This window comes from Canis aureus, chromosome 8, assembly GCF_053574225.1.
Source record: "Canis aureus isolate CA01 chromosome 8, VMU_Caureus_v.1.0, whole genome shotgun sequence".
NCBI classification, from domain to species: domain Eukaryota; kingdom Metazoa; phylum Chordata; class Mammalia; order Carnivora; family Canidae; genus Canis; species Canis aureus.
Genome location: NC_135618.1, coordinates 54,464,914 through 54,492,254, shown reverse-complemented (window position 1 = coordinate 54,492,254; position 27,341 = coordinate 54,464,914). Strand labels below are relative to the sequence as shown.

Genomic DNA, 27,341 nt, shown 5'->3' with positions numbered 1-27,341 from the left:
TTGTGTGAAAAACGAGGCTAAGCACATTGGGGGAATTGGGGCTTATCTTCCTTCGGGGGAGGCGGGTGGGGGAGCTATCCTAGATAGTCCCTACATCAGGATCACAGGGAGGGAGGTCGATGGGAGAAGCAAAAAGGTCGGTGATCCCCCGGGGACACCAGCCCCACCAAGAGGAAGGAGCAGGGCCAGTGGGGCCTGAGAGTGGCCACTTCACATCCCTCAGCAGCCCGAGGCGGCTTTGCTAACCCTGGGCAGGCGCCCTCCCCTGCCTGGCCCAGCTCAGAAACGTGACCCTGGAGCTAACTAGACCCATTTGCTGGGTAGGCCAGGGTGACTCCACATTGGGCAGGGCCCCTAAACCCTAGTACCTTGTACAGGAAACCGCACCAAGGAGGCTCCCTGCCACAAGGGCCAGATCTCCTGGGGCAGCCCGGGCAGCAAAGCTCTGAGGGCCTCTTGTCCTAGTTTCTGCGTCTCACGCACACAAAGATGGCCGTCGCCTCAGATCACCCGAAACTGCAGGTGCTTCTGACCTGGGATTGACAACGTCAATAGCCCCACACCACACAGATCTGCTGCCAGGCCTTGGCAGAGCCTTCAGGGAGAAAATGACCAGCACCACCTCCTGGAGCCACGGCTGGGCCCTCTTTACCCTCAGCTGAGGGAAATGTCCAACAGCCTCCCCGCTCCTGTGTTTCTTCCACTCCGGGCCCCTCCTGCTGCCGGGACAAGAGGCCCCTTCCGCGGGCCTGGCCGTGCTGGTCAGCTAAGCCCTACTAGGGCGGGAGGCCTGCCAGAAGCCAGGCACGAGCCTTGGGCTCTGGTGACAGGCTCAGTGCATCTCTGTTAAAGCAGAAGATTTCAGCCCTGCAGCCACTACAGGCTCCAATTCAGCTCAGCGCTTCCTGGACGTATGACCTTTATACAAGCTCATTTCACTTCTCTCAAAGTCGGTTTCTACGCGGGCAAACTGCAAAGAGCAAGTGATGACAGAAGTGCACTCAGCCTGAAACGCGGCCAGGCCGACAGGAACAAGAGGTGCCGGCAGGATAGGATCCTGCGTGGACCAAGGCCCTGCTGTAGCTCAAGCAACGGGCCAGCACTGCTGGGGGAGGGGGGGGGGGGGGCGCCTGGCCCCCATCCTTGGACACCGAAGCCAACATCTGCCCACGTCACATGAGGGTGTGGAGCCTAAGAGGCCCAAGGTCACACAAAGCCACCACAGGATGCAAACCCAGGTCAGTGGTCCTCCCAAGTTCCCATGTGGCCTCTAAACAACAGGTTCCCCCAAAGCAAGCAGGGCCCAGGCCACTCCAAAGTAACTCAACTCGTTTCCTTTCTGCCAGGAAAGCTGCTGCCTGCCCAGGAGCCCTCCTGAGGGGTGGCTTTGTGTGTATGCCCATCTGGGGGCGCAGGCTCTACTTACAGGCACCAGTATTTGCTTGCACCCGGCGGCCAGCACCGTGTCCTGCAGCATGCGGTCTGAGATGCCACTGAACAGTGTGTGACCAGGTGGCAGGCTGGCCAAATGCAGGTTGAAGAGGCGCTTGAGTTCACTCAGTGTGAGCACAAACTGTCTCTGAAAGGTGGCCTCCACGAAGGCCCTCAGTTCCCGGGCCACGGGGGTGCTGGCACAGCCAGGGGGCGGGTGCCCATTGAAGCTGTCCCCGCCTGCCGCCCGCCCACTAGGCAGCCCATTGGCCAGCCTGCTGTGGAGGCCGCCACCGAGAGAGGTGTCCATGGGCTCCTCGTCTTCCTCTGCGTCTCGTTCTTCCTCTTCCTCTCCCTCCTCACTCATGGGCTCCTCCTTGATCCGCACACCAGGCAGGACCTCGGACACCCGCATCTGCTCCTTCCTCCGCTGTAGCTCCCGTTCCAGCAGCGCGTGGTTCTGCTGGGCCTTACTTTTGGCCACTTGGACCCGCTGGTCCCCAGAGAGCAGCCCAGCAGGCCCTGCGGGGAGAGGCAGCGCTGCTCAGCGACGGCACAAGGAAGGGCCCTCCGCCCACGGACAGCCCCTCCCAGCCCGACGGGAGGAGCAAGGCACCCAACAATGCAGGCTGGCCAGGGCTGAAGCCAGCGGTATAGTCCTGCCTCTCACCCCCACATGACCCAGGAGGGATTTAGCTACCCCAGCGATGGGAGAAATAGAACTGGGGAAAAAACAGAATCCCGCGTTGGGGGATTCAAACCAGAAGGAGTTACTGCTGAGTTAGTCCCTGCCAGTTCCTCCTGTCCCACCGCCACCTTCTGCCGACTGAGGAAGGCCTGCAACCCAACACAGCCCCAGAGCTGAGAAGCCCCCAGTCCCCAAGGCCAGGGATTTGGCTACTGGACAAGCCTTAAGCTGAGGTCTGTGGGGAAGAGGGAGGAAGGCACAGAAAGCACACCCGGTGGGGAGAGCCACACATCCCTCTGCGGCCCCAAGCCCCGACAAGCCCCAGCGAAGCAGGCCTCCCAGAGCCAGAGTTGGGTTAGGGGCCTGCCCAGTCCAAAACCTCTCGCACACCTGATTGTCCATCTGGCTTCTTTGGCAAGGTTTCCTTCACAAGATTATAGACTTTTTCTAATCTGAAAAGAAGAATAAACTCTTTTAACTTTATGCCACGTCCCCTGTCACCTGCCTCACTAGAGCCAACAGCTGCCACCAAGGCCAGGGACATCCTGCTGCCTGAGGATGCCATGTGCCCAGAGCCCTGTCCGCCCTCCCCAACAGCGCACAGGCCCCGCACCCACTGGGAGCCCCTGGGGCTCCTGCTCCTTCACAACCCCTCAGCTCTGTGGGATGGCTGTGCCAGGCCTGTGCTGGGGGGGAGGGGGTTCTAGGATCAATCCACAGTGTCCACTGGAGCAGAGGAAGGGGTGCATGCGGCCCCAGCCCAGACATGACCCAGGGAGCGAGGTGGCTGTGGACAGCCCAGCAAGCCCTTACTTGGCCTGGATGCCCGTCCACAGCATATGCTGCCGCTGGACCACATCTGGATGTTTCTTGATGAACTCCCCATCGTAAGGCAGTATGAACTCCCAGCCTTTGTTGATCCTCACTACGGCCATGTGCTCCAGAAAGTCCTTCACATCCTCTGTGCAGAGCTGGGGGCAACGACAGAGGTGAGGCCCGCAGGCCTGACAGGCCACCAGCCCCCATTCCCCGCAGTGGCAGGGCCCGGGCCTCCCAGCATCACTTACTTTGGTCACTGCTGCCACCTCTTTCCTTACCACCCACCGGCTCTGCGTGAACTTCCACATCTGTGGGAGAAAAACGAGCATGTTTCCAGGGGGCAAAGACGGATCACTGATAAGACCATCCTCCAGGCCCCTGTAATTGTCCTGGAAGCCTGGGATTTCCCCACTAAGAACTCAGGTTTGACTAGACCCTCTCCCAGGCCCCGCTTTGGCAGTGTCCGCACGAACAGAGAACAGCTGGCAGGCAGTGGCAGATGGCACGTGTGCTTCGGCCAACAAGCCCAGGATAAAGTATCCACTGCACTTTGACTCCGAGACAAAAATAAACTGCATCTGCACCTAGATACTATCTGTCCAGAGAAGCTGGGACATCCAATTGGGAAAAGATGCTCGCACTCTTTTTGAACAGCTCAAGGGCTGCATGAACATGTCATGGTCACTGTGGACAGCCTAGGAGACCGAGGTCCCCAAGTTCAAAGCACAAAGCTGAACTTTGTGAACTCCCTCATGGGAGGCAGTGCAAATCCAGCAGCCGGGGTTCAAACCTATGAGAGGGATACCCTGGCCAGGACTCAGGTCCTGGATAAGGGCAGGGCATGGGGCAGGGCAATGGACTGGAGGAATGAGCTAACTGAGGAGTCGCAAAAACCCACAGCAATAATGCAGGAACAGGTAGAAGAGAAGCAGGCCTCCCGGGACTATGGAGAACACGACTGTCAGCCCCACCCAAAGCCAGAACTATTCAGGGATTTGGGCCCATGGTACCAGACTGTCCACAAGCATTCATAATGAGCCAGAAATCTGGTTTGTACCAGAGTCCACCTATGGCCTCTGGTTTGTAATCCCCAGGCCAGAGAACTCCCGTGTTCTTGCAAAGCCCAAGACTCCAGGATTCTGAGTTGAAGGACAAAGAAAACAGGGTCCAGAGCTCTGCCCCTGGCCTGGCCACACATACCTGCCCTTCTCCCACTGCCCAAGCTAAGATTCCAAAAGCCCTGCACTGGCCCCAACCCCCTCCCATGACCCTGCCTGACCAAGCAAAGGGCAGAGCACTGAGCACTTACAACAAAGTCTCGACCCCGGCAGAGCACCTCGGCAGGCACGCCGCTGTGAGGGCTGGAGGAGTCCTTGGGATACAGGATGTCACTGCCAATGAGAGCAGGAGCAACAGGTCAGTCCCATTCCTCAGCCCTTCTGCCTCCCGCAGTGCCTGTGCCCCAGCCCAGCCCAGCCCAGGCCTCTCCAACACCGGCCAGTGCTGCTTCCGTTGGGGCTTCCCGGAGCCTGGCTCTGTGAACATGTCTGTAGAAAAGCAGCACTCTTAAAACAACCCCCTCCCCCAAGAGTTCCTCCTGTCAACCCTTCTTGACTTTGCATGCACACATTAGCCTAGCCTGAGAGCCACCGCAGTCAGGGAGGACAGGGGCTCAGAAACAGGCCAGCCTGAGACAGTGAGTCCCATAGGCAAGGCAGCTGTGAGGCCTGGAGAGACTGGGCTGGAAAGCAGGACACGAGGCCTTCACCACCTGCTGGAAGGGACGGGCAGGCAGTGTGAGTGGGAGCAAGAGGGGTCAGGGGCTGGGACCTGGATGGGACTTGGATGGGCCCTGAGGCATGAGTGGGGCGGAAGCCTCTGGAGAGAAGGGAACCACCAGGCAAGCCTAGAGAACTTCAGGGCCTGGGGGCGCAGGGTGCTGAGGCTTACGAGTATAACCTTGACCAACTTCGGCCACAGACGCTGTCACACTCACACCACCCCAGACCATCCTATGCCTGGGGTGCCTCTGCTCTCCTGCCCCCTCCTTCTGCTAGGAGACTTCACTCCTGCCCTCCTCAATCCTACCTGGCAACCAACTAATACCCTTCCTTTAAGGTCGAGCTCTGTGTCCACTCCCATCCCAGAAACACTCTTTGGGGACAGGGACATGGCTTATGTTGCTCATCACTGCCACACAGAGAAGGGAGCTGCTAGGTAGGTACTGAACAAATGGATAAACGTGGTGCGTGCCCTGGGCTCATCTGTAATGGTGCCCATCTCTGCCCCACACAATTCCCAAGGGCAGGGACAGTGTAGGAATGACAGTGGAGCACAGGACACAGAACAAGCAATCACGACATAGTTCGTGAACAATGTGTAAATTTTGCATCACCTCCACACAGAAACAGAAGGGACACGGCAAGAAAGGGGCGCCACCCACAGGCCACAGCATGGCAGTGAGGGCTTGCAGCAGGAGCCGAAGAACCGGGGAGCCAGAAAACACACGGCCCCAGAGGCCCCATGTCCAGGTTACAGGGATGGACCCCAGGCTGAAAGGGCAGAAGCACCAGGGCCACAGGCGCTGCTGGGCCAAGAGCTCAAACCCCAGCTCCGGGACCACCTTGCTGCCAGATGTTTGGCAAGTGTCTGCCTCTCTGGGTCAGTGTCCTTGAGTGAGGGGACGGCCCCTCCTGGCTCTCACCCATTCGTAACGTAAATATACCTGGGTGGTCCCACTTAATGAGGGATGTGCCATCCAACATCCAAAGACCTTCCATAATCAAACACGTGTGTGGCACAACAGCTCCAACTACTGACAGACACTGGACAAGTTTCCCAGTGCAAGGGCGCCACCAGGTGGCAGTAACGTGAACAGACTCTACAATTCACTTGGCCAACCAGCTGAAATGACAGGAGCTTCTGCAAGGAGTTAAAAAATTTGGAACAAATTTTTAAAGAGATTGTTCACCTTACACCACACCTTCTAAAAAGTGAGCCCTTACTAGTGTACCTAATGTCACACTATTTAAAATAAATATAATTCAGGGCACCCCCAGTGACTCAGCGGTTTAGCGCCGCCTTCGGCCTGGGGTGTGATCCTGGAGACCCGGGATTAAGTCTCACGTTGGGTTCCCTGCATAGAGCCTGCTTCTCCCTCTACCTGTGTCTCTGCCTCTCTCTCTCTCTGTCTGTCATGAATACACAAATATTTTTTAAAAAATAAAAATAAAAACATAATTCAGACATACATGAAATGCACCCACACTTACTACCAAGGGTCTGAGATATGCTAAGCATTATACTGAGTGTCAGGGACACAAGGTAGGGGTCAAAATAGAAGTCCCTACTACCCCCATCCCTCTTGAAAATAATGGTCTGGTGGAAGGGTCACAGAAGAGAAACTACTGAAAGGCATCAAGCCACATGCTCCAAACCCCACGGGACACATGAAACAAAACTCACACTCAGATGCATCTTAATGAACTGTGGAAAGCCACAATAAGAGAAAATCTCAGAAAGAGCCAGAGGGGACCAAGGGACTCATCACTAGAAACAATGGGAATGAGAACACAATGAAACTATGTCAGTGTGTGGAAGGGAAACCATCAACCTCGAATCCTACACTCAAGAAAAATATCTTTTAACAATAAAGGTGAAGGGCAGCCACAGTGGCTCAGCGGTTTAGCACCAGGGCGTGATCCTGGAGACCTGGGATCGAGTCCCATATTGGGCTCCCTGCATGGAGCCTGCTTCTCCCTCTGCCTGTGTCTCTGCCTCTCTCTCGGTCTCTCATGAATAAATAAATAAAATCTTAAAACAAACAATCAATAAAGGTGGAATAGATATTTGCAACCATACAATACCCAAGTAACTCCTCCCCCCTGCAGATCTTCTTTAAGGGAACACCCCGGCAATTTTTGGCAGGAGGTAATTATCCCAGATAGAAACTCAGATGCAGAAAGGGATGATAAGCAAAATCAAAAAGAAAATATGTGAGATCTGAAGAACACTGACTGGATAAAATAACATCTTGTGGATTTTAAACTACAATTAAAAATATAGAAATAAAAAAATAGAAATACAATGGCACATGAGTTGAGAGGAAGATAAACAGAAAGCATTCTAAGGTCTCTGAATTGTACTGGATAAGAATAAAATACAGCCATTAATATAACTATGATCAGTTATGAATGCACTCTGAATCTGTAGGCTACTCACTAAAAGAACCCAGAAAGGGTAACTTCTAAATTAGCAGGGAGAAATGGAGTAACAAAAAAGGATCAAGTAGCAGGTAAGAATGGATATAAAATGCAGGACAACCAGTGCTATGGTAGACTTAAACCCAAAACATCAGTAATCACGAACTGAAATGCATCAGATGGTCCCATGCAGAGGAACTCACCTCTTCACCACCCAGTTTCCCTGGACCAGCATCGCCACCTTCTGGATGCCACGCAGAACAGCCACAGAGTCGATGGAGGGGCCTAGGAGGCTCATCAAGTTGGCAAAAGGCATGACCTTCACTGAGGAGGACACAGATGTCAGACAAGCGAAGGGGCCCTTCCTTCTCCCTCACCAAGTCTATACAGCTTCAGGCTCATGTAACCACTCCAGCGTGTGAATAACACTGACACATGGGTAATAATAAGAGCTGACTTCACTGGCTGCTTGTGTGGGCACCCCACCTTACTGAATTCTGGAGGAAACACCCCAAGGGGTGCTCCTTAAAGGTAAGACTACTACGGGGTGCCTGGCTCAGCTGGTAAAGTCGTGACTCTTGATCTCAGGGTCATGAGTTCAAGTCCCATGTTTGGTGTGGAGTGTACTCAGAAAAAAAAAAAGGTAAGACCATGACTCCTGGGGCCCAAAAAGGGCCCGGGGAAGGCCTGTTGGCAGCGAGGGCAGTGGCCTGGCACCCCAGCAGCCCCAGGCAGAGCTGGGAGCTCGCCTCTGCTCAGGCACCTGGAGATCCTAGAAGTGGTATCTCAGGAAAGGAGCCCAGGGCCTGGGATTAAGCTCTGAGGTTCAGGACTCACCCTACCCTACAGGTTCTGGCCCCCAAGTCCTCTGAAAGACACCAGTCCCTACTGGGTGCAGCCTGGTGCAGGTACCACAAAACAGTGCAAGGGAACGAATGGAGCTCATGTTCACGTGCAAGGCTCTGTAGAAGCCATGAAGAAGCCTCATCTCCGCCCTCAGGAGCTATCCTAGTTCCCTAGTCTTGGGAACATCAGTGGCCTGCCCAGGCTCACAGCAGGGCAGTGGCCCAGCCAGAACGAGAACAGGAATCAGAGCCTGCTGAGGGAGCCCAACAGGCCACTGTGGTGCATTCCTTCTAGGCAAGGCCAGAGCCGTCAAGCCAGGCCCATGCTGAGTCCTTAGTCTGTCCTAGAGTCCATTTCCCCAGGAGGTGGTAGGGCTGGGTTCCCCCTGGAGGAAGTGGGTGTCCACCCACCATTCTTCATCAAGATCTTGATCTGATCAGCCAGGGGCAAGGTGCGCAGCTGGGCCATGGACAGGACGTTGCTGGGGGCCACGGGTTTGTCTCTGGTGAAAACAGAGACAGTGGGTTAGAGGAGAGGGTAAGAGGAAAGATTTGGGGTGGGGAGGGTGGCATCTGGCCCAACTCTACTCACTTCTCCTCTTCTGGGCTGGGTGGCATCAGCATCATGAGGTACTCACTGCAGTGGGGGAGAGGGCAGGGTCAGCCGCTCCTGGGCTCTGCCTGCTCCACCCTTGCCCACAAACCCAGACCCCACCAAGGCTGAGGCCTCCCAAAGGAGGGCTGGGGGTAGGTGGCAGACCCACACCCACCAAGACCTAGCTCCCCCACAACTTGCAGAGAAAGGACGACAACCTCTTTCCACACCCACCCCCCGGCCCTCTCCAGAGGGAGGGCCCCCTCCCATGTCCATCTCCCCTGCTACAGAAGGGGCCACAATCCCTAGGAAGGCCCCCACACTGAAGGGCACCCCCAGGGCCAGTGGTAGGCTCGGTAGCTTAAGACCCTGGCCCAGCCGGTCCCACCTGGGTGACTTGACGAGCTCTGTGTTCTCAACCCCACTGGAACCCTGGCACAGCAGGTACTGGCGCTCATGCTCAGAGCGGCTGTCCTGTGGGGGAAGGGGCAGGGTGGGAAGACCCTCAGCTACCACTCCAGGCCTGCACCACCCCCCTGAGATCCTTTGCACTCCAGTTCTTACCCCTGCATCACCTTCCACTCCAGCCGCCTACTGTCCTGCCACACGGCCAGCCAGAGGATCATATTCAACCACCTGAGCATGGCATTCAAGGCCTCTGTGGTGTGGCCTCAACCAACCATTTCCAGCTTTACAACTGAGCAGGCCCAGCAGCCATGTCCTAGGTGCCCTGCCTGTGACCATTACCATAGGACCATTAACAGCAATGACAAAGTAACAGCTAACAGCCACTGAGCACCTACTACATGCCAGGCTAAGTCCAATGGCTTCATATACACATCAACTTACCTCATGAGGTAATTTGCCTAAAGCCACACACTAGGAAATGGCAGAGCTTTCGATGTCCGATTCTAAGGCTCTGCCAACACCAATCTCTTTTAGGAGGTTCCAGAGATCAGGAGTTGCTGTTCCCTGCCCCCCACTAGAAAAATGTTGGGGAGGCCTAGGGCATCTTTGGGTTCAGCTCAATTGCTTCCCTTACTTGATGCAGCTTCAAGGATTAGGTTCTAAGCCAGCACACGAGATGGAAACCTAGTAAAAAGCATGCCTGGCAGATACACGGTGAACTCAGCCAGTGGCCGAGGGCCGGTTCTCCACGGAGCACCTTCATTCAGGATCCATGATGCATAAAGCTAAGTAAGCCCCACCCAGGGGGTGGCAAGATGCTCACATTGAGAGCCTAAGGGATGTCAAAATCCCTGACCCAGGAAACAGCCGACTCGTTTCCCAATCTCCTGCTCCCCCCGGGACACATGCTAAGTGGACCAGCTGTCCACCAGACTTTATCCCCTCTTGCTGGCCTACCACCAAGTGGCCCTCACTGAACACGAAACCAGTTCAAGATGAGCCACTGAGGCCACGCAGAGCCCCGGGCTTCTCTCCCAGGCCCGCACCTCAGGGACCCTGGCTCACCCTCAGGCCATAGTAGTGCAGGTGCACCCAGGGCTCTTCAGCATGCTTCTTCTGCAGGAACTCGTAGGACTGCACACGGCGCTGGCGGGCCTGCTCGGACTCTGGACGCGAGAACCGCACCTGGGAGGGGGGCGTGGCCTCAGGCCCGGGACCCATCCTGGGCTGCTGTCCCAAGTCACCAGGGACACCGGAGAGCCCCACACCACTCCCACCTCCCCATTTCCCGACACAGATCTCTTAAATTCAGTTCCAACCACATCCCTCTCTGTGACTTGCCGACACAGGCCAGGGAGCAGCTTTCTTTTGCTCCTGCCTGCCCAGTGCCCAATCCATTTCCACTGCCCCTGGTAACAGGACCCCCATTTTCTTTGGGGAAATGCCCAGGTCCCCCTCAGTTCAGGGGAGCAGATATCCCTCCCCTGCCCGCACCCCCACACACATTCCCAGCCACAGGAGTGGGCACGTGACTCAGACCTGGACAATCCGAGCACCAAGTCCTCTTAGCCACAGGGGCTGGTTCAGGGTTGGCCAAGCCAATGAGTCCAGTCTGGGACTTTAGTTAGAAGTAATGAGAAAGAAGTTTCTTTTCCCCTGGGGTCTTGGAAGCTGGGAGGATGTGAGCCTGGAGCTGGGACAACTCTGTACCACTGGGGACAGACACCCTGCCTGAGAAAGAGGCCAAAAGAGGAAGGCAGAACCTGGAGATGGAGATGGAGAAACCAGGTCTCGATGACAGAGTCTGAGCACCTGAATCCAGCCATACCTGAAGCTACCCCTCAACTTTTCAGTAACAGAAACCAATACAATCCATTTTGGGCTCATGCCAGGTAGATTGGGGTTTCTGTTGCTTAGAGTCCAGATGGAACCAAGCCCTGACACCTCTCTTATGAAGGGCACCTGCATAGGGGCATTGGCTGGATTATAGAACCCTGGGATTTTTTTTTTTTTTTTAAGTAGGCTCCATGCCCAACAGGGCCTTGAACTCAGGACCCTGAGAGCAAGAGCTGCACATTCTACTGACTGAGCCAGTCAGGTGCCCCAGAATCCTGGGATTCTATATGCGTCCTTTAAAGTTCATAGGCCAGTTGAGTCCCTGAGAAGGGAAGGAGGGCTCTAAGATCATTCAACAAGCTACTGAGAGAACAGGGTGAGCACCCCCCCCACACACACACTGGTTAGGTCGGGATCCTCCCGACCTAAGGATATGCAAAGGCTCACAACTTAAGCCACGTCTATATGCCATCTGTGTCACTATTTGAGCATTCTTTCTTAAATACTCATTTTTAAACTACATAATCGTCAGTGGAAACTCTATAAACCATAAAAGGAAGGTCAATATTCTTCTAACAATGTCTGAAACATAGAAATAAGTATTAAGATAAAAACGTTCCATCTGCGTACCACTGGAAAGACAAAATTACGTGGTTCATGAACATGGGGTTTGGCCCCACTAGGACATGGGCTTCATGGCAAAGACTGTGTGGGTTCACTGGACCTCCTAGGCCCTGGTTCCTCCTCCCAGGCAATTCCAATTCCAGCCAAGCCCCAGGGTCCCAACTCTACAGAAACCCCAGGCTGCTGTCCTGTGTACAGCTAGGGTAGCTCAGCGTGGACAGAGGACAGGTTATCCCTCCAGGCTGCCCAGCAAGCAGGCTCTGAAGGATCAGACACTGTTGCAATATCTGTTCCACCCCCAGACCTGGGGTCTGCATAGATCTTCCCATCCCTTGCAGCCTGCAGGCAGCTGACCTATATATAAAGCCGGCCCCACTGTCCCCCTAAGCTGTACCCTCCCTCTTCTCGGGGCCAGAGCTCACTCACCGTGATCTGCTTCACATCTTCTTCTGCCTCATCCTGTGAAGAGTCTCCTGCTAAGAGAAAGCAGACTCTTCTTATAGCCTCTAATGGAGCCCCCAACTCCCCAGAAAGCCTCATGCAGGGGGATCTGCAAATTCTCCTTCTAGACAAAGGTGGTTGCACAAGTCTGCGGTTCTCAGTTGGGGGCAAGTTTGTCCACCAGGGGACACTTGGAAATGCAGGAAATCATTTTTGGTTGCCAAAACTATGGATGTGAGTGCTCCTGGTATCCAGTGGGTAGAGCCCAGGGATGCTGCTAAGCATCCTGGAATCCATCCCTCTGCAGTTAATTTTTTTTTTAAAGATTTTATTTATTTATTCATGAGAGACACACAGAGAGAGGCAGAGACACAGGCAGAGGGAGAAGCGGGCTCCATGCAGGGACCCCAATGAGGGACTTGATTCCTGGACTCTGGGATCACACCCTGAGCCAAAGGAAACGCTCAACAGCTAAGCCACCCAGGCATCCCCCTCTGCAGTGATTTTTTCCATGACCAACCCATCCCGCCAAGAAGCAGACAGACAGAAGGGCCCCAGAGCTCACCCTCATTGGCAGCCTCCCTCTCTCGGTGCTTGGCGTCTGCCTTATCCAGGTAGGAGAAGCTCGGCCGAAGCTGCAGGATGCCATGTAAAGGCGTCAGGTGAAGCTCACCTGGCAGAGGAAGAAGGGCTTGGACCTGACTCTAGGAACTAGGGCTAGCCCACCCATCCCATCCTGGCCTTGGCCTGCTGCCAAAACAACCTCACCTCTGCTCTAGCCCCCAGTCCCAGAGCCTTGGGACCACTGGGAATGTGGCCATTCCCAATCCCACCTGGCCCTGAGGATGCAGTAAGCACACAATGGCATATACCTAGAGCATTCTGCTCAAAGCTGCTTCTTTAAGCCTTTAAGGCCTTCCCAACCCCGGTCACCACCACCTCCCTGCCAGTAGCTCACTCTGGCACACACAGGGCAACTCTTCCAAACACAGCCTGCTCTTCCTACCAGGCCCTTGTCAGACAAATACCAAATGATTTCACTCATATGTGGAATTTAAGAAACAAAGGAATGGGGGAAAAAAAGCACACACACAAAAAACCAGACTTGGGGCTCCTGGCTGGCTCAGTCTATAGAACATGTGACTCTCCACCTCTAGGTTAGGAGTTTAAGCCCCACATTGGGTGGGTGTGGAGCCTACTTAACAAAACAAAACAATCACAGAACCCACAGACTCTTAACTACAGAGAACAAACTGATGGTCACCAGAGGGGAGGTGGGTGGGGGATGGGTAAAATAGGCGATGGGGAGTCAGAGCACATGTATCACAATGAGCCCCGAGCCAGGTACAGAATCACTGAATCACTCCATTGTACGACAGACACAAATATAACACTTTGTTCATTAAAACGGAAGTAAAAAAATTTTTAAAAAAATCATCTTCTCACTCTCCATATAATAATAATTTCCAGAAATGTTAAACAGTTTTGTATAAAATTAAACTTTAAATACTAGAAAAAAAATTCTAGGATGGGAGAAAGAATCCTAAAGAACAAGACAGGACAGGCAATTTGGCTACAGAAAAATACAATCACGTTGGGAAGATGGGAAAAGTCCTGCAGATGGATGGTGGGGACGGTGGTACACCAACTTGAATGCCCTCAATGTCACTGAACTATATATACACTTAAAAATGGTTAAAATGAGGGGTGCCTGGGTGGCGCAGTCAGGTAGGTGTCTGACTGGGTTTCAGTTCAGGTCGTGATCTCAAGGTTGTGAGGTCAAGCCCCGTGTCAGGCTCTGTGCTCAGCACAGAGTCTAAGATTCTCCTCTTCCTCTGCCTACCCTTACCCACCCTCCTGGGAGTGTGCACTCTCTAAAATAAAGAAATCTTTTTAAAAAAGTATATTTAACAATAAAAAATAGTTAAGAAAAATGAATGGCCCTAGTTGCAAGATGTGAGACACAGACGCAAAAAAGAAAGATATTTATCTGATAATACTTTTGAATCTATTCTAGTTTGTTTCCTAAGTGTTCAGATTAGCTTTACTTATTGTTTTATGAACTCTACACTTACTTTCAATGCTTTTACGGAGATATAATTCACGTGCCATGCAAAACTCACCCATTTAAAGCATACTAGTCAATGTATTTTAATATGTTCCTGGAGTTGTACAACCAGCACTATAGTCAATTTAAGAACATTTCAGGGGCACTGGGGTGGCTCGGCTGTGTTCCGCTCTTGATTTCGGCTCAGGTCATGATCTCAGGCTCCTGAGATTGAGGCCCTGCGCTGGGCTCTGCACTGGGCATGGAGCCTGCTTGGGATTCTCACTCCCTCCACCCCCCAAAGAACATTTTTGTCTCCCTAGATAGAAACCCTGAACCCATCCTCAGTCATTCCCCATTCCATATTCCTCCCAGCCACAGGCAACTACGACCTGCTTTCTCTACAAACTTGCCTCTTTAGGACACTTCATATAAATGGACTCAGAATATGTGGCCTTCTGTGAGTGGCTTTTCTCACTGAGCATCACATTTTCAAGGTTCATGCATGCTAGAGGATGTAGGAGTACTTCATTCCTTCACGTGGCCAAGTAACTTTTAATGGCATGGCACTGTGCAATCCAGGCATCAGCTGACAGAACTGTTTCACTATTATGCTTCTATGATACATCCATGTACAAGTTTTTGTGTGGACAGACATTTTAATTCTCTAGGGTAGATGCTAAGAGTAAAACTGCTCATGCACAAGCACCTTGTTTTGTTTTTTGGGGGGCGGGGGGGTTTGAGAAGGAGGAAGAGGGAGAGAGAGTGCACGATCAAGTGAGTAGGGGGAGTTAGGCTGTGCCTATGTCCCAGGAGGACAATGACCTTGGAAGCAGCATCTCTATCAGGTCAAGATCCAAAGCCAGAAATCCTCAGAAGTGGCCTATTCCAGCGCCCTGACAATGTCACTTCCACAATCAGCCTGGCCCCTATGGGTGTCCGGTATTTGGAGAATAGCAAGCTGAGTACCAGGCTAGAGATAGCCCACCCCATCCCAGCCCCCATCCTGCTTCCCTCCAAGCAGCCTCCAGGAGCCACAGCAGCCTGGCTGCCCAGTGTGGGTACCTTGCCGGTAGAGCGCAGCAGCGTAACGGGCTGTGTTACTAGTGCTCTGGGAGGAACAGAACGTCTGCTTGTCCATCAGCTTCCTGGGAGCATGGGGAGAACAGAAGTCAAGGGGAAGGAAGCTCCAATCTCAAAGCACAGCAGGGATAGCCCTCTCTTCCCCGGACACCTTCCAAAGTTCAAAACCCAGGGACAGGGCGCAAGGCCCCACCTCAGCATGTGCGAGCCTCAGGAGGGAAGCTGGGGAAGAGAAAACTCAAGACCTGGTTTGTGGCCCAGGGACAAGTAGTAGGTCAAGCCCCCACCCCCATCAAAGGAGACATTTGCCACGGGGCAGCGTTGCACCAGACCCAAGCATGTGAAATTGGGACTCTGGGAGGGAGCCTGGCAATGAGGGACAAGGGCCTTGGTGTCTTACAGGCCTTTGGAAGGCTCGGATCGGGGCCCGTCAGAGCTTGGATGCTGGACCCAGGGAACTCACGAGGAGTAAGTGCTGCTGTCGTCCGCGCAGGCGCCGTCCACATTGAGTGCAATCTGCTCCCCTTTGCTGCGGCAGTAGTTGGGGTTTAGGGTATCAATGGCCATCTCGAGTTCTACCTGCAGGCAACGAGCACCCCCCAGCATGAGTGACTCAGGACCCCAAAGTCCTGCCCAGAAGCAGGCCCGACACATGTCCCGCAAGGGCCCCTGGGTTCAGTCTACATCAAAGGCCACAAATCCCCGCCCCCCCCCCCAAAGGCCACAAATCCCAATCCTAACAGAAAGGCTAGGGTGCTATTTGGGGGGCAGGGAGGTCATGCAGTTCTGTTTGTCCTCCCTATTCTATCCTCCAAAATCTACATTAGGTGCCAACATTTAAAATTCAAGGGAGTTTCTCATAAATATTTTCATTTCCAACTTTTCTTGAGAAGTCAGTGCAATGGGAACTGGCAATGGGAGGCTGGAGCTGCAGCCACTCCCCTGCCCCCCCACCCCTGGACAAGGCACAGCTCCAGTTCTCCCCGCCAGTGTCACCCCATCCCTCTGAGGCACTAGATTTTCCACTGTACCAGAGCTGCTGGGAACACAAGCCCCCATTTCCTCTAACTCATCTCCAGCCTTATTCTCTCCTGGCCTCTCTGGAGTTGCTTACCCCCTTTCTTTCTGGAAACTTTCCTTTTTGAGCTTTCCAGGCTCTGCAAGCAACTCGTTCTCCAACTGCTCCTTCTCTGGGCTTCTAGTCCCCAAGGGCCTGTCTCTTCACTTCCATCAGCCCCCACCTGTGCCACCCCTCCCCTCCTCTACCTCCATCAGAGGGCAGCCCCACCTTCTGCTGCTTGGGCTTAATCTTGGCGGAGAGGTGTGGAATGTCATCGTAGGTCATCGAGGCTGGACGCACAGGGTACTGGGAAGGAAGAGAGCCGTTAGCTACCCGCCCAGCCTATCCCAGTGTTGGGCTCAAAGGCTCCACCAAGAATCAATGCCAAGCAGAGACCAGAGTCCTTGCTGGTCCCCATCTGTGTCCCCTTCATGCTGGCTCCATCCGCTTCCTTCCGAAAGGCAATCTGCAAAGGTCTCTGACCTCCGAGGGACAAACCCAAGTTTAGGAACCCAAAGAGGCCTCAGCACACAGAACCCTGCCCTGGAGGCAAGAAGAAGGACCCGCCATCTTGCTGCTAGTTAGACCACCCATCCAGGTGGAGATGGAGGGGACACAAGGCCATGCACGGGAAGCACAGACCGATGACCTGCCCGGTGATGTGCTGTGGCTGAAGGTGGGTGATGGGTATGTGCGAATGTATCATCCCAGTCTTTCTCTGCTGCCCTGTAAACTTTGCCGTAATAAAAAGCTGCCACTGATCCACTCAGAGAGTCCCTTCTGGGCCTCAGTATCACCATGCGTGAAGTTGTTTTCATGTCACACTTGGATATACTGCTCTGATGTCACTTCTTCACTCTGAACACATGGAGATATCTTCCCCCATCAGCCCTTACCGGGCACCTTTCCTTTCTTCTGCACCAAACTATGAGGTGGATGGATGAGTCATGGTTTGGACCTGCCCTTGACAAGCTGTGGCACCTGTACCATGACAGCCTCTGGAGTCTGCTGGAAGTGTGGCAGTGCACAGAGTAAATCCTCTGTGTGAGAGCCCTTTCTGGCCAGCTCCATTCCAGCCCAAGGCAATGGAGATTTCCCAAAAGCTCACTCAACTAGCAACACAGTGACTCCCCCTTGCTTCCTGGGCTGGAGCTTAGGGCAGCGGTAGGAGAAATAGTCTGGGCCTGAAAAGGGCCTGGGCGGGGATAGGCTTGCACACAACAGTCAGGAGGCCCCTGGTCTGCCAAGATCTGGGGCAGCCCTGTAATCTCCTGATCTTGGGATGGGACGGGTGGTGGTAAAGGGCAGAGGTTCTGGAACCAGGCCTGGGTTCTGATCCCAGCTCTGCCTCTTGCAACTTGTGTACTTGGGCTGGCTCCTTGCTCACAGGGCTGCTAGGACAGGGAAGAAGGCAAAGAGAGTGGACACTGACCCAGGGCCTGGCTCACAGAGAACACATATTGGGGGGGAGGGGTGTGAAACCATCACCGTGACCACCAATCAGTTCCCCATCATTTTGCAGCCAGACAAGGAAGCAGGTTGGGAAGGCCTGAAGGACAGACCTCCAGCCCCACAGCCCATAAAGGCAGACCTCAGGGGCGGGGGCAGGAGGAGGATGCTGGGTCTCTTCCCAGCTTACATATGGAGCACCACCACTGCTGCCCTGTCCCAGGCCCTGTGCACAAGTTACCAGATTCCCTGTGCCGCCTCACCTTCTCATAGGCAACATGAAGACAAAATACTTAAAATTATAACCTCATTATTGAAGCGTAAACTGGGGCAAAAGAGTTTGTCCGTTCCTCTAAATGTTATATACTAGATCCAGCAATTCCGCTCCTAGGGATATGCCCAAGAGAAATGAAAACACCTGTCTGCACAGAAACCTGTACGGGATGTTCACAGTAGCACCACTCATGAAAGCCCAAAGTGGAAACACCCAGACACCCACCAAGGCGTGGATAATCAAAATGTGGTGTATGTATCCAGGCAGTGGGATACTACTTGCCCACAGAAAGGAATGAGGTGCTGATACATGTTACAACATGAGTGAGCTAAGAAGTCACCTATGCCATGATTCCATGTACATGAAATGTCCCGAACAGGCAGATCCATAGAGCGAGAAAACAGGCTAACAGTTGCCTCAGAATGCAGGTAGGAAGGGGGACAAAACTCCCCTAAAACAGACTGTGGAGCTGAGCTCCAGGCTGGGCCGTGTTCTGAGCACTTTAGCACAGATTCATCCACCCCCACAGGGACTCTACAGGGCAGGCAGCGTTACCGCCACCATTTTGCAAATGAGGAAATGGAGGTATGGAGAGCTTCAGGACCTGGCCGAGGCTCACAGCTAAGTCACAATGGAGATGGAACTGGGCCTCCACACGTCTACCCATCCCCAGAGCCCAAGCTTTAACCACAACATTGCTCTGCCTCTCATAGCTGCCCTGGTTTTCCCATCTTCGAAGTGAGACTATGCACCTGCCCACCCACAAAAGCCAAGAGAACCACCTCGTCCTACACTTTGGGCCCCAAACCCTAAGCAAGGCTGAGGTTTCCCAGGCCCCCTCACCCACCACCCCAACGCTCAAGGGGCACCCTTCATCCTCTGCTCTCATCATTACCTGAAACAGATAGAGCTTCTCTGCCAGACTTTTGGCCAAGTACACGTCGATCTGGGAAAAAGGGAAGAAGACTTAAACAGGAGACAGAACCCGGTGCCTGCCCCGGCATGTCCCTGCTCCTTGGATGTCAGTCAGGGGTCGTGGCTCCTAGAGGCAGTGTGGGGGAGGAGGCAAGAGCTCAGCTACTGCTAGAAACAGAAGGAGTCTCCAGCCTCCCTCTCTACAGCTCCCAGGGCGACCAGGATAAGAGCTCCTGGTCCCTTCCTAGGCCTACTATAACCCAATAAAAATGTACTTCCCTGAGGCCGCTCAGATCAGGATGTATCCTAGAGCCAGATTAAATGCTTTTCCAACGAGGCCAGGGTAGAGGAGAGCTTACCCACTTGCCTGCGCTTCCTCCCTGTGCCCTCTGCCACCTACCCTGGATTGACCTGTCACATCATCTTAAGGTGGTCTGCAAGCCCCTCTAAGAATGATCTGACCCAACTCTCCTCCTTCTCAACACTAACCACCCCTGCTTTGCCCCACCATGCAGCAGTTTACCTCCCTGCTTCCCTGCTCTTCAGATGAACCATGTTCTCTCCCCCAACCAGGCCTTAAGGAGGAGTAAAGGGCATCAGCACAGGTGAAGGGCATTCTAGGTGGTTGGGAGCAGTATGTGCAAAGGCCCGGTGGCTCTAGGATATGTCTGGATCTGGGCCAACTCTGCAACTACCTCCCCACCATCTGTATCTTGAGACCCCATCTTTGTCAGTCTTGCCCACAGATCTTAAGTTTTCCAAAGGCAGGATGCTGCCTTGCTCACTGTTGTCACAGCCCCCAGCACATAGTGGATCCAGTGAACAACTACTGAATGACTTCTGGGCAGGCCCAGGAAGAAGGGAGAGCTGTCAAACCCATTCATTCAATGAATAGTCACTGAGTATCTACTAAGTGACAGGCACTGAACTTGGCTTTGTAGGCACAATGGTAAAAAACAAAATCTCTCCCTCGTGAAGCTTATGTTCCAATGGAAGGAGATTATGTCTAGGGGATGGGGAGTACTGTGAGCAAGCACAGAGCATGGCCAAGGTAAGGGGCTTGAAGGGGCCAAGGAGGATGTACAGGAGAGCACCACATGAGGCGGGGGGGGGGTGGGGTAGTGAGAAATGCTGGATCAAGGATTGGGAGAAAGGGAAGGGTTATCTGCAGGCAGTTATCTAGAAGAAGAGGGTTCCATGCAGAGGGAACAGCTTGTGTTAGGGGACCCTGGGATGCCAAAAGATGCCAGGCCGGCCTGAAGATGAAGGAAGGGCCATAGTCCCACTGCCTAAAGCCCTGGGCCGGGGCACTCCTCCCTGGTAGCCCCAGCAGAGGGTGGGAAGCAGCAGTTACCTCCTGTACGACTGGGTCATCCTCTTCATTGGCCATACTAGGGGGAGCCAGCCGCACGATCCTCAGACTCAATCTGCAAGGGAGAGCAAGAGGCCTGAAACAAATGTCAGTCAGCCACACCGCCAACACCCCTGGGTGCCACCTATGCTGCAACAGGCCCTGCTCTGGGAGAGGAGAGCCTGAGATAAACAGAACCTGACCTTCTTCCTATGCCTTTCCTGGAGTCAACACAGACAGCCAATTCTATACCTCCACTGGCCAGAATCTAACAAGGAGAAACCACCAGAGGGTGCAAAGAGGTGGACCCACAGCAGCACGTATCGGCTGCACCTGTGGGGAAATACATGACCAGCTTTAAGGGTCTTTTGACCACTCACAAAAAAGAGGTCACTGCCAGGCAGGAGGATGGAGACTGGCTGGTCTACAGCCATGATGAAAACCTTGAGCACCAACTGGGGGCCATAAAGGGCAAGTGTTAAGAAACTTGCCCAACAGGAAGAGCAGGGAGTCCCAAGGCTTTCCAGGGGGACTGTCTCTGGTATCTGACTTTTAAGCAAACTTGAAGCTCAACTCTGTGTGAGAGGATTCTCCTGTTTTGTGTGTGACACAAAATGACCCTCTTCCCAGATTTTACTCAACACAACCCTGCAAGGAGGCTTGGGTGTCCCCACTTTCTAAGGGGAGCTGCAGGGATGGTGTGCATGGCTAGCCAGAGAGCAAGCCAGCCGATGGCCCGGGATTCCAAGCCAGGCCAGGTAACAGCTACAGGTAGGGGAGCTCAGAGGGAAGGAAGAGCCTTCCTGCTGGGGAAGACAAGGGGGCATCTGGGCTGAGCCCTGAAGGACAGAAGGATCTGGACAGGCCATGACTCCTGAGAGCAAGAGGGACCCCAGGTGACTGGCTATACCTCAAGTACCTGGAGGGGAGAAGGCTGCAGGTCTCCTCGGCAGAGGGGAACTAACTCACTCAGGCTGACTCTTATTCCCGCAGGGAGAGGATGTTCATGTGGGTACCTCCGGAAGCAGCCCCCAGACCCCTAATTTCTGGTAAGACCATCATGATTTGTCTTATCTACTTAACACCTGAGTTATTCAATATTTAAAAGGGCCTAATACCTTCACCATGGGTGGGGCTCAAGGTCATCTAAGCCCTCTGCCTGCGGTGTACCACCTGGAATCACTTGGCGCATTCCAGATACGTATTCCAAACTCAAACGGCTCAGCCCCAACACTAGCCTCGTCCCCGATGCCTCTGTTCCCCTCACCCCACACCAGAAACTCCTGTCAGTTCCACCCTTAAAGGATGTCTGAAGTCCAGCCACCCCCACTGTCACCGCCCCAGCCCCCATCCAGCCGGCTCCACTGCCTGCCTGTACCACAGCAATTACCAGAATGGTCTCCCTGCCTCACCTGAGGCCCTACGATCTTTGCCCAACCCCACAGCCAGTGCCAGTGATCCCCTGAAAGTCACATCAGCTCGCCATGCCTCTGCCTTTGAGGACCTCCCGTCCGGCCCAGGACAGAAGCCCGTCTTTATGACTCACCTGCTGCCACCACCACCCCTTTACCTCTCAGACCTCCTCTCCCACAGGCATCCTTCCTCTCCCCCAACCTTGGGCCTTGGCAACCGCTCTACCCTGAGAGCCTCATGGCTCCCTCCCTCACCTCTTCCAAGGTTTTGCTCAAATGTCACCTTGTCACAAGACCTTCCCTATCTACCGTATCCAAAATTGCAATACCCTTCTTCAATTCCCTTCCCGGGTCTGGTTTTCCCCAAAGCACGCATCACCACCCGACAGTTATTATTTTGTCCCCACCCTCACTGCCAGTAAGTTACACGAAGGCAGAGATTCTGGTCTATTTTGTCCCTTGCTGTACCCTCCTTACCCCACAGCAGGCACTCCCTACACACCTGTTGTCTGAATAAATAAGCCACAGGAAGGCTATTTAATAGGGAGCTACCAAAGATTTTTGAGTGGAGGAAGATGTGGAGGGCCCAAGAAGGTAAAACTAGAGGGAAGATGCTACCTCAACAGTGACGGCTTGAAGACGATAAAAATCAGAAGCCTGAGACTGACAGTTTTAGGTTCCTGCTCTGGCCCAGACAGAGGGTGATGGATGACAGAGCCCCAGACCCCACCCCATCTGCACTGGCCACCAAGCACCACAGTTGGAGGTCAAGCACCTAGATCCTCTGTGCCTGGCTCTGTGGACAACTAAGAGACCAGGGACTTACACACGAGTCAGGGAACAGGTCATATATGAAGAGGTGTGCCCTGGGAGGTTCCCCAGACACGATCATTCCTGAGCAACTGGCTTTCTCAGCTACTGTTGGGCTCTGCTAACCTCTCCCTAGTCACTGAGGAGCTCAGGGAGGATGGGATCCCTGGGGCCCCTGCTCCTCCTCCAGCTGGCACATGTGACGGGGGTAACAGGGCTCTCGCTTCCCTTCATCCTCCCAGCCGACATCAACCAACCAGGTAGCTTTCCAACTTTTCAGCCCAAGGCCTATACTAAGAAATCCACTCCATATAAATGACTCAGAACATAGACACAATTATGTAACTAAGCTAAGGTTTCAAACAACCATAACAGTCCCTACTATCCGTGATACAGTGTTGTTTTCGACCTCCACTCATTAAAATTAAACACGCTGGTTACAATCCCTCAAAGTGATTTCACATCCCACCAGCAAAACTTTTTTTTAAAGTAATCTCTATGCAGAACATGGGGCTCAAACTCACCACCCCGAGATCAAGAGCTACATGCTCTACCGACTGAGCCAGCCAGGCACCACTCACTAATAAATCTTGATGCATGATTAAAAAGTACTGCTCCAACAAGTCTCCCTGGCATTCCTCTTTTCTCCCTCCAACCCTCCCAGAAACAGCCAGAGCTGTCCTTGCGAAAGAGTAAATCATATCATTCTCCTGCTCAAAACCCTTCACCTGCCACATAGGATAAAACCCAAACTTCTCTCTATGGCCTCAAGGCCCTGTAAGACCTTGTCCCTGCCTTTCCCCTCACCATCTACATAGCCAGGTAGCCACCTGCTGGACCTCCAAGAGGCTAGGCCCCAGTCTGTCTCAGAACCTTTGCAAGTCATCTACTTCTCCCAAGGCTTTTCAAAGCTGGCTCTTTTTCCTTAGATATCACCACCACCACCCCCTCCAGGAGAGAGGTTCCCCTGATGCCCATCTTCAAGAGCTCCCCCGGTCAACCGGCTCCCAGTCACTACCACCTCTCCCTGTTTTCTTTCTTTCGTGGTTCTTACCATAATCTGCAACTAGCTAGTCTATGTGTGTTTGTGTTGTCTGCCTTCTGCACTAGAATGTAAGCTCCACAGGGGCCTCTCAGTTACTTCAACCATAAAGTGGAGATGATTACGCTTTACTTCATCAAGTTGTTATAAGGATTATTATCTCTTTTTAAAATCCATGCTGCTCTCCCAATACCTAGAACAGTGCCTGGCATGAAGCAGACACTCAATATAGGACACAAAGAATAATGAAATAAATGAACGTGTGGAATCAGGCAGTTACAGACCATTTACCCAGTGAGCCTAACTCAGCCCCATCCAGACACTGGTGGACTCATGGTTTGCGTCTTATGGACACTTGAGGAACAGACAGGGGCTGTGGCCAAGGCATCAGCAGACCTCCTGGCCATAATGTACTCTGTGGCAGTGACCATGGCCTTGAGCTCATGAAATTTCCCCCAGCGGGGAGCTGTCAACAAATGGAAAGGAGACAAGGACGCCAGGTAGAGCTAAGAAGGGGTACAGAGCAAAGGAAATACCTGAATGCCCCACCTGGGTGCATCCCTGTGCACCTAGGGATCTAACCTGTCAGCCAATCAGAAATTCGGAGGCAACTCCAGAGGCTCTTTAGCTACTAGAGGGTGGACAAAGTACAGCAGGGTCAAGTCGAGAGGGTCTCAAGGCAAACAGTCTCAAGGCCTGGATTCTAGCTGCCTGTGAGCCTCTTGGGCAAGGCATCTCCCCACTCTGGGTCACCTCGGCTTTTACCTCCGTTAAAGACTTAGCCTGGAGAAACAGAACCAATTAACCCTTAACTGAGCATCAGACCCTACTCCAAGGACTTCACACTACCGTCACATTTCTCAACAGTCCTCTAAGTCAACATGCATAAGTCCCAATTAAGAAATGAGGGAACTAAGATTAAGGGAGTAGGTAATTTCACCCAAGGTCCCAGCACTGGAGAAGAGCAGAGCCAGGGGGGAAACCGGGGTCTGGCTGATGTCAACGATCCGGATTCTTAACCACTGTGCTGCACACCTCTCGAATAAAAGGCAGTATGGGATAGTGGTTAAGAGCCTGGACTCTCAAAACACAACTACACCGGTTCAAATCCCACCTCAACTACTTACCATCTGGGACCCACCTGGGATGGTTTCGTCTCAAGGGGTCTCGCTATTTTCATCCCTAAAATGGGGATAATAAAAGTACCAACCTCCCGCGAGGGCTGCGGCGAGAATTAGACAAGGTGGTAAATGTAACCTGCGGCGGGAGCTTTGCTATTTACTCGGCAACGTGTGTTTTCTTCCCAGGTCGGAGGAGGCGAGCACAACGCTGCCGAGCTGGGACGTGTCGCGTCTTACCTGAAGCCCTCACCACAAGCCTACGGGGTAGGTTAATTTTATTATCCCCATTTCACAGATGAAGCAGCTCTGGCGACTGCGAAGACCTCCTCTACGGCCCAACGACTGTAAAGCTAACACAAGTCAACGACCTTGCTGATGTGCCTGCCGGCTTACTCGACGTGCTTCCGGACACCTCCTCCAAGGGGCGTCGGGGCCCGATCCGCCGCCCGGCGCGGGCTCTCGGTGGCCTGAAGCGATGAATGGGCAGCGCCGGGCCCGGCCGGCGGCGGGGGCAGCGGCGAGGAGGGCGCCCGGGCAGGCTTGGGGACGCCCCCCGGCCCCGCAGGCCGGGCCGCGCCGTCCGGCGGGTGTCAGGCCCCCTTCTCACGCGCCCCCCGCGGCCATCGCCACCGGCCGCCGCGCTGGCGGGACCCGGCTGCCCTCGGACAGGTGCTCCCGCAGGAGGCCCGCCTGCGCCGGGCGGAGCAAGGCAGCTGGACCCTGAGTCAGCGCCGGCAGCCCTGCTGCGGCACCCCCGACTCCAGGGCCGGGCCGAGCCCGCAGAGCTGGGCCGGGTCTCCGGGGGGGAGCGGGCCCGGCTGCTCCTCCTTCCCGCCCGAGCCCCGGGAGGCCCCCCAGCCCCCGGGCTCGGCGCGGCGCGGGCCTCCCGGCCTACCCGGCAGCCCAGCCCAGGCCCACCTCGCGAGGGCGGCCCGGCTCCAACCGACGCGTGCGCTGCCTTCTCGGCACTCACCTCTCCGCGGGGGCCGTGCGCGGGCGGCGGCCACGGCCCAGGTACCCGCGGGCTGCAGAGGCGGCGGCGGCCCGGCTCTCCTCAGGCAGCGGCCATGTTGCTGGTGGAGAAACTCCAGCGGACACGTGGGGGGAGCGGGGCCGGGCCTCGCGCTTCCTTTTACCCACAATGCCCCGCCCCGGCGCGCGCAGACCCGCCCCCTCCGCCGCTCCATTCATGCGGGCCGCCCGCCCGGGCTGGCAGCAGGGGGCGCCGGTGACCCGGCAAAAGGGCGGAGAGCGGCCCGCTGCCGAAGCGGTAGGGCCAAAAAAACAAAAGCGTCCTGGCAGCGGTGGGATTCGAACCCACGCCCCCGAAGAGACTGGAGCCTTAATCCAGCGCCTTAGACCGCTCGGCCACGCTACCGTGCTGCCGAGGGGGCCTTCCGGGAAGCTATTTAATACTTTCCGAGCAAATTTCATTAATGTTTCTCGCGTTTCGCTTGTTTTTGATAGATTTTGAATGTATCATGCGTCTAAAGGAAAATATTTCCTCTAATATCTACAGCCACATTTTTTTTTTTTCCCCACCCCGAACAGGTTTCAGAGCGATAAGCAGTTTAAGAATCCGTGTTCGGAGTCGGCTGTTGAGCCGGGAGACCTCGGAGCGGCCACGTATCCCCGGAGGAATCCTGGATTCCGGTAGTAACTCGCCCCGGGGGCTCGGGAGGCCAAACCCGGGAGCTCGCCTGAGCAGCTTTCTCTGGAAAGTTAGGTGTTTTAATTTTTAGGTACTCAAATAATAAATGAAGGATTACAAAAGTATTAAAACGTTGCAGATAAGGCCCAAATATGCACTTTTACCTTTGATCCCAAGTCCCATCCACAGAGGTGACCATTATTATCAGCTTAGTGTCTTGTCTTTCTGGGTTTTTTACTGTGAATTTATGTGGCTGTCTTCATACGGATACACAGATACTCAGAGAAAAATGGATATTTTGTTTTTATTGTGTATGGGTTTTTACATAAATATTATACTATTATTCTTGATCTGCAACTGTTTTGTTTTTTGTTTCACCCAAATATACTTTTAAAATATCAATCCATGTTGATGGAAATAGATATTTAAAAATACAGAAGATTGAACACCAATAAAAAATAAATTTATTATAAAAAATTTTAAAAATAAAAATAAATAAATAAAATAAAAACATAAAGATACAGAAGAAAACAATAAAAAATAAATAAAAATAAAAATACAGAAGAAGTACAAAGAAAAAATAATCACCCACATTCCCACCATCTAATATGGTAACATTTCACTTCCAATTCTTTTCCTATGTACATTCTTTTTTCTTAAAAGCTACTCAGGAAACGATATGAATATGCTGTCCTTTTAAAAATCCATTTAAAAATATACTAGATCATTAAAAAAATTTTTTTTAAATAAAAATGTCTTAGACCATTATAAATTAAAGATAAAACCTCCTTCCCAAACATCCTCCCTCAGCTATGACTATTATAATTTGATGTGTATTCAATCAGTTTCTTATACTTTCACATCTATATTTATACCTATAGATACAGATATTTCTGTGTGTACATATATATATATATACATATATTCTCATGAACAATATATAGAATGATCTTCCGTATGTTTTCCATGTTCATAAATATTACGGTACCAAGATCATTCTGAATCATGTTCTTCTACTCCAACATTATGAAGTCTAACCAACACACAATGTGAATGTAAGTTGTTTATAATGTTATATTTAAGTTTCTGGTTAATATCCAGTTGGCACACACCCTAACATTTGGGCATTCCATATTTCTCTTCATCTTTAATTCCTCCTAAACTCAGTTTTTTTCCCCCAACTACCTTTTTAACATAAATACTGATATGCGAAGATTTCATTGCACAGGGAGAGTTT

General features: G+C 53.1%; 1 protein-coding gene and 1 non-coding gene across 9 annotated transcripts in view; both read right to left on the bottom strand.

Moving 5' to 3' along the window:
- POLR3E (RNA polymerase III subunit E) overlaps positions 1–25,580 on the bottom strand; it is a 29,497-nt gene extending 3,917 nt beyond the window's left edge. For 2 of the 8 annotated variants that reach the window (XM_077906955.1, XM_077906960.1), the window contains exons 1-18: positions 25,427–25,580; positions 20,072–20,144; positions 18,698–18,748; positions 16,308–16,385; positions 15,483–15,598; positions 15,002–15,084; positions 12,455–12,562; positions 11,875–11,924; positions 10,054–10,173; positions 8,969–9,054; positions 8,578–8,622; positions 8,397–8,488; positions 7,344–7,464; positions 4,248–4,329; positions 3,187–3,246; positions 2,933–3,090; positions 2,510–2,571; positions 1,427–1,953 (exon numbers count right to left, since the gene is read on the bottom strand). In XM_077906955.1, coding sequence (XP_077763081.1) covers positions 1,427–1,953; positions 2,510–2,571; positions 2,933–3,090; positions 3,187–3,246; positions 4,248–4,329; positions 7,344–7,464; positions 8,397–8,488; positions 8,578–8,622; positions 8,969–9,054; positions 10,054–10,173; positions 11,875–11,924; positions 12,455–12,562; positions 15,002–15,084; positions 15,483–15,598; positions 16,308–16,385; positions 18,698–18,748; positions 20,072–20,107 — 1,875 coding nt within the window. In that variant the 5' untranslated portion in view covers positions 20,108–20,144; positions 25,427–25,580. Of the gene's footprint in view, positions 1–51; positions 534–1,426; positions 1,954–2,509; positions 2,572–2,932; positions 3,091–3,186; positions 3,247–4,247; positions 4,330–7,343; positions 7,465–8,396; positions 8,489–8,577; positions 8,623–8,968; positions 9,055–10,053; positions 10,174–11,874; positions 11,925–12,454; positions 12,563–15,001; positions 15,085–15,482; positions 15,599–16,307; positions 16,386–18,697; positions 18,845–20,071; positions 20,145–24,690; positions 24,827–24,846; positions 24,983–25,426 lie in introns of those variants that run through there. The other 6 variants (XR_013385045.1, XM_077906962.1, XM_077906958.1 and 3 more) reach the window with 6 other exon arrangements.
- A 169-nt stretch (positions 25,581–25,749) lies between these two features.
- On the bottom strand, positions 25,750–25,831 carry TRNAL-AAG (transfer RNA leucine (anticodon AAG)). Its single transcript has one exon. It is a non-coding gene; the product is annotated as a tRNA-Leu (tRNA).
- Positions 25,832–27,341: the final 1,510 nt, after the last annotated feature.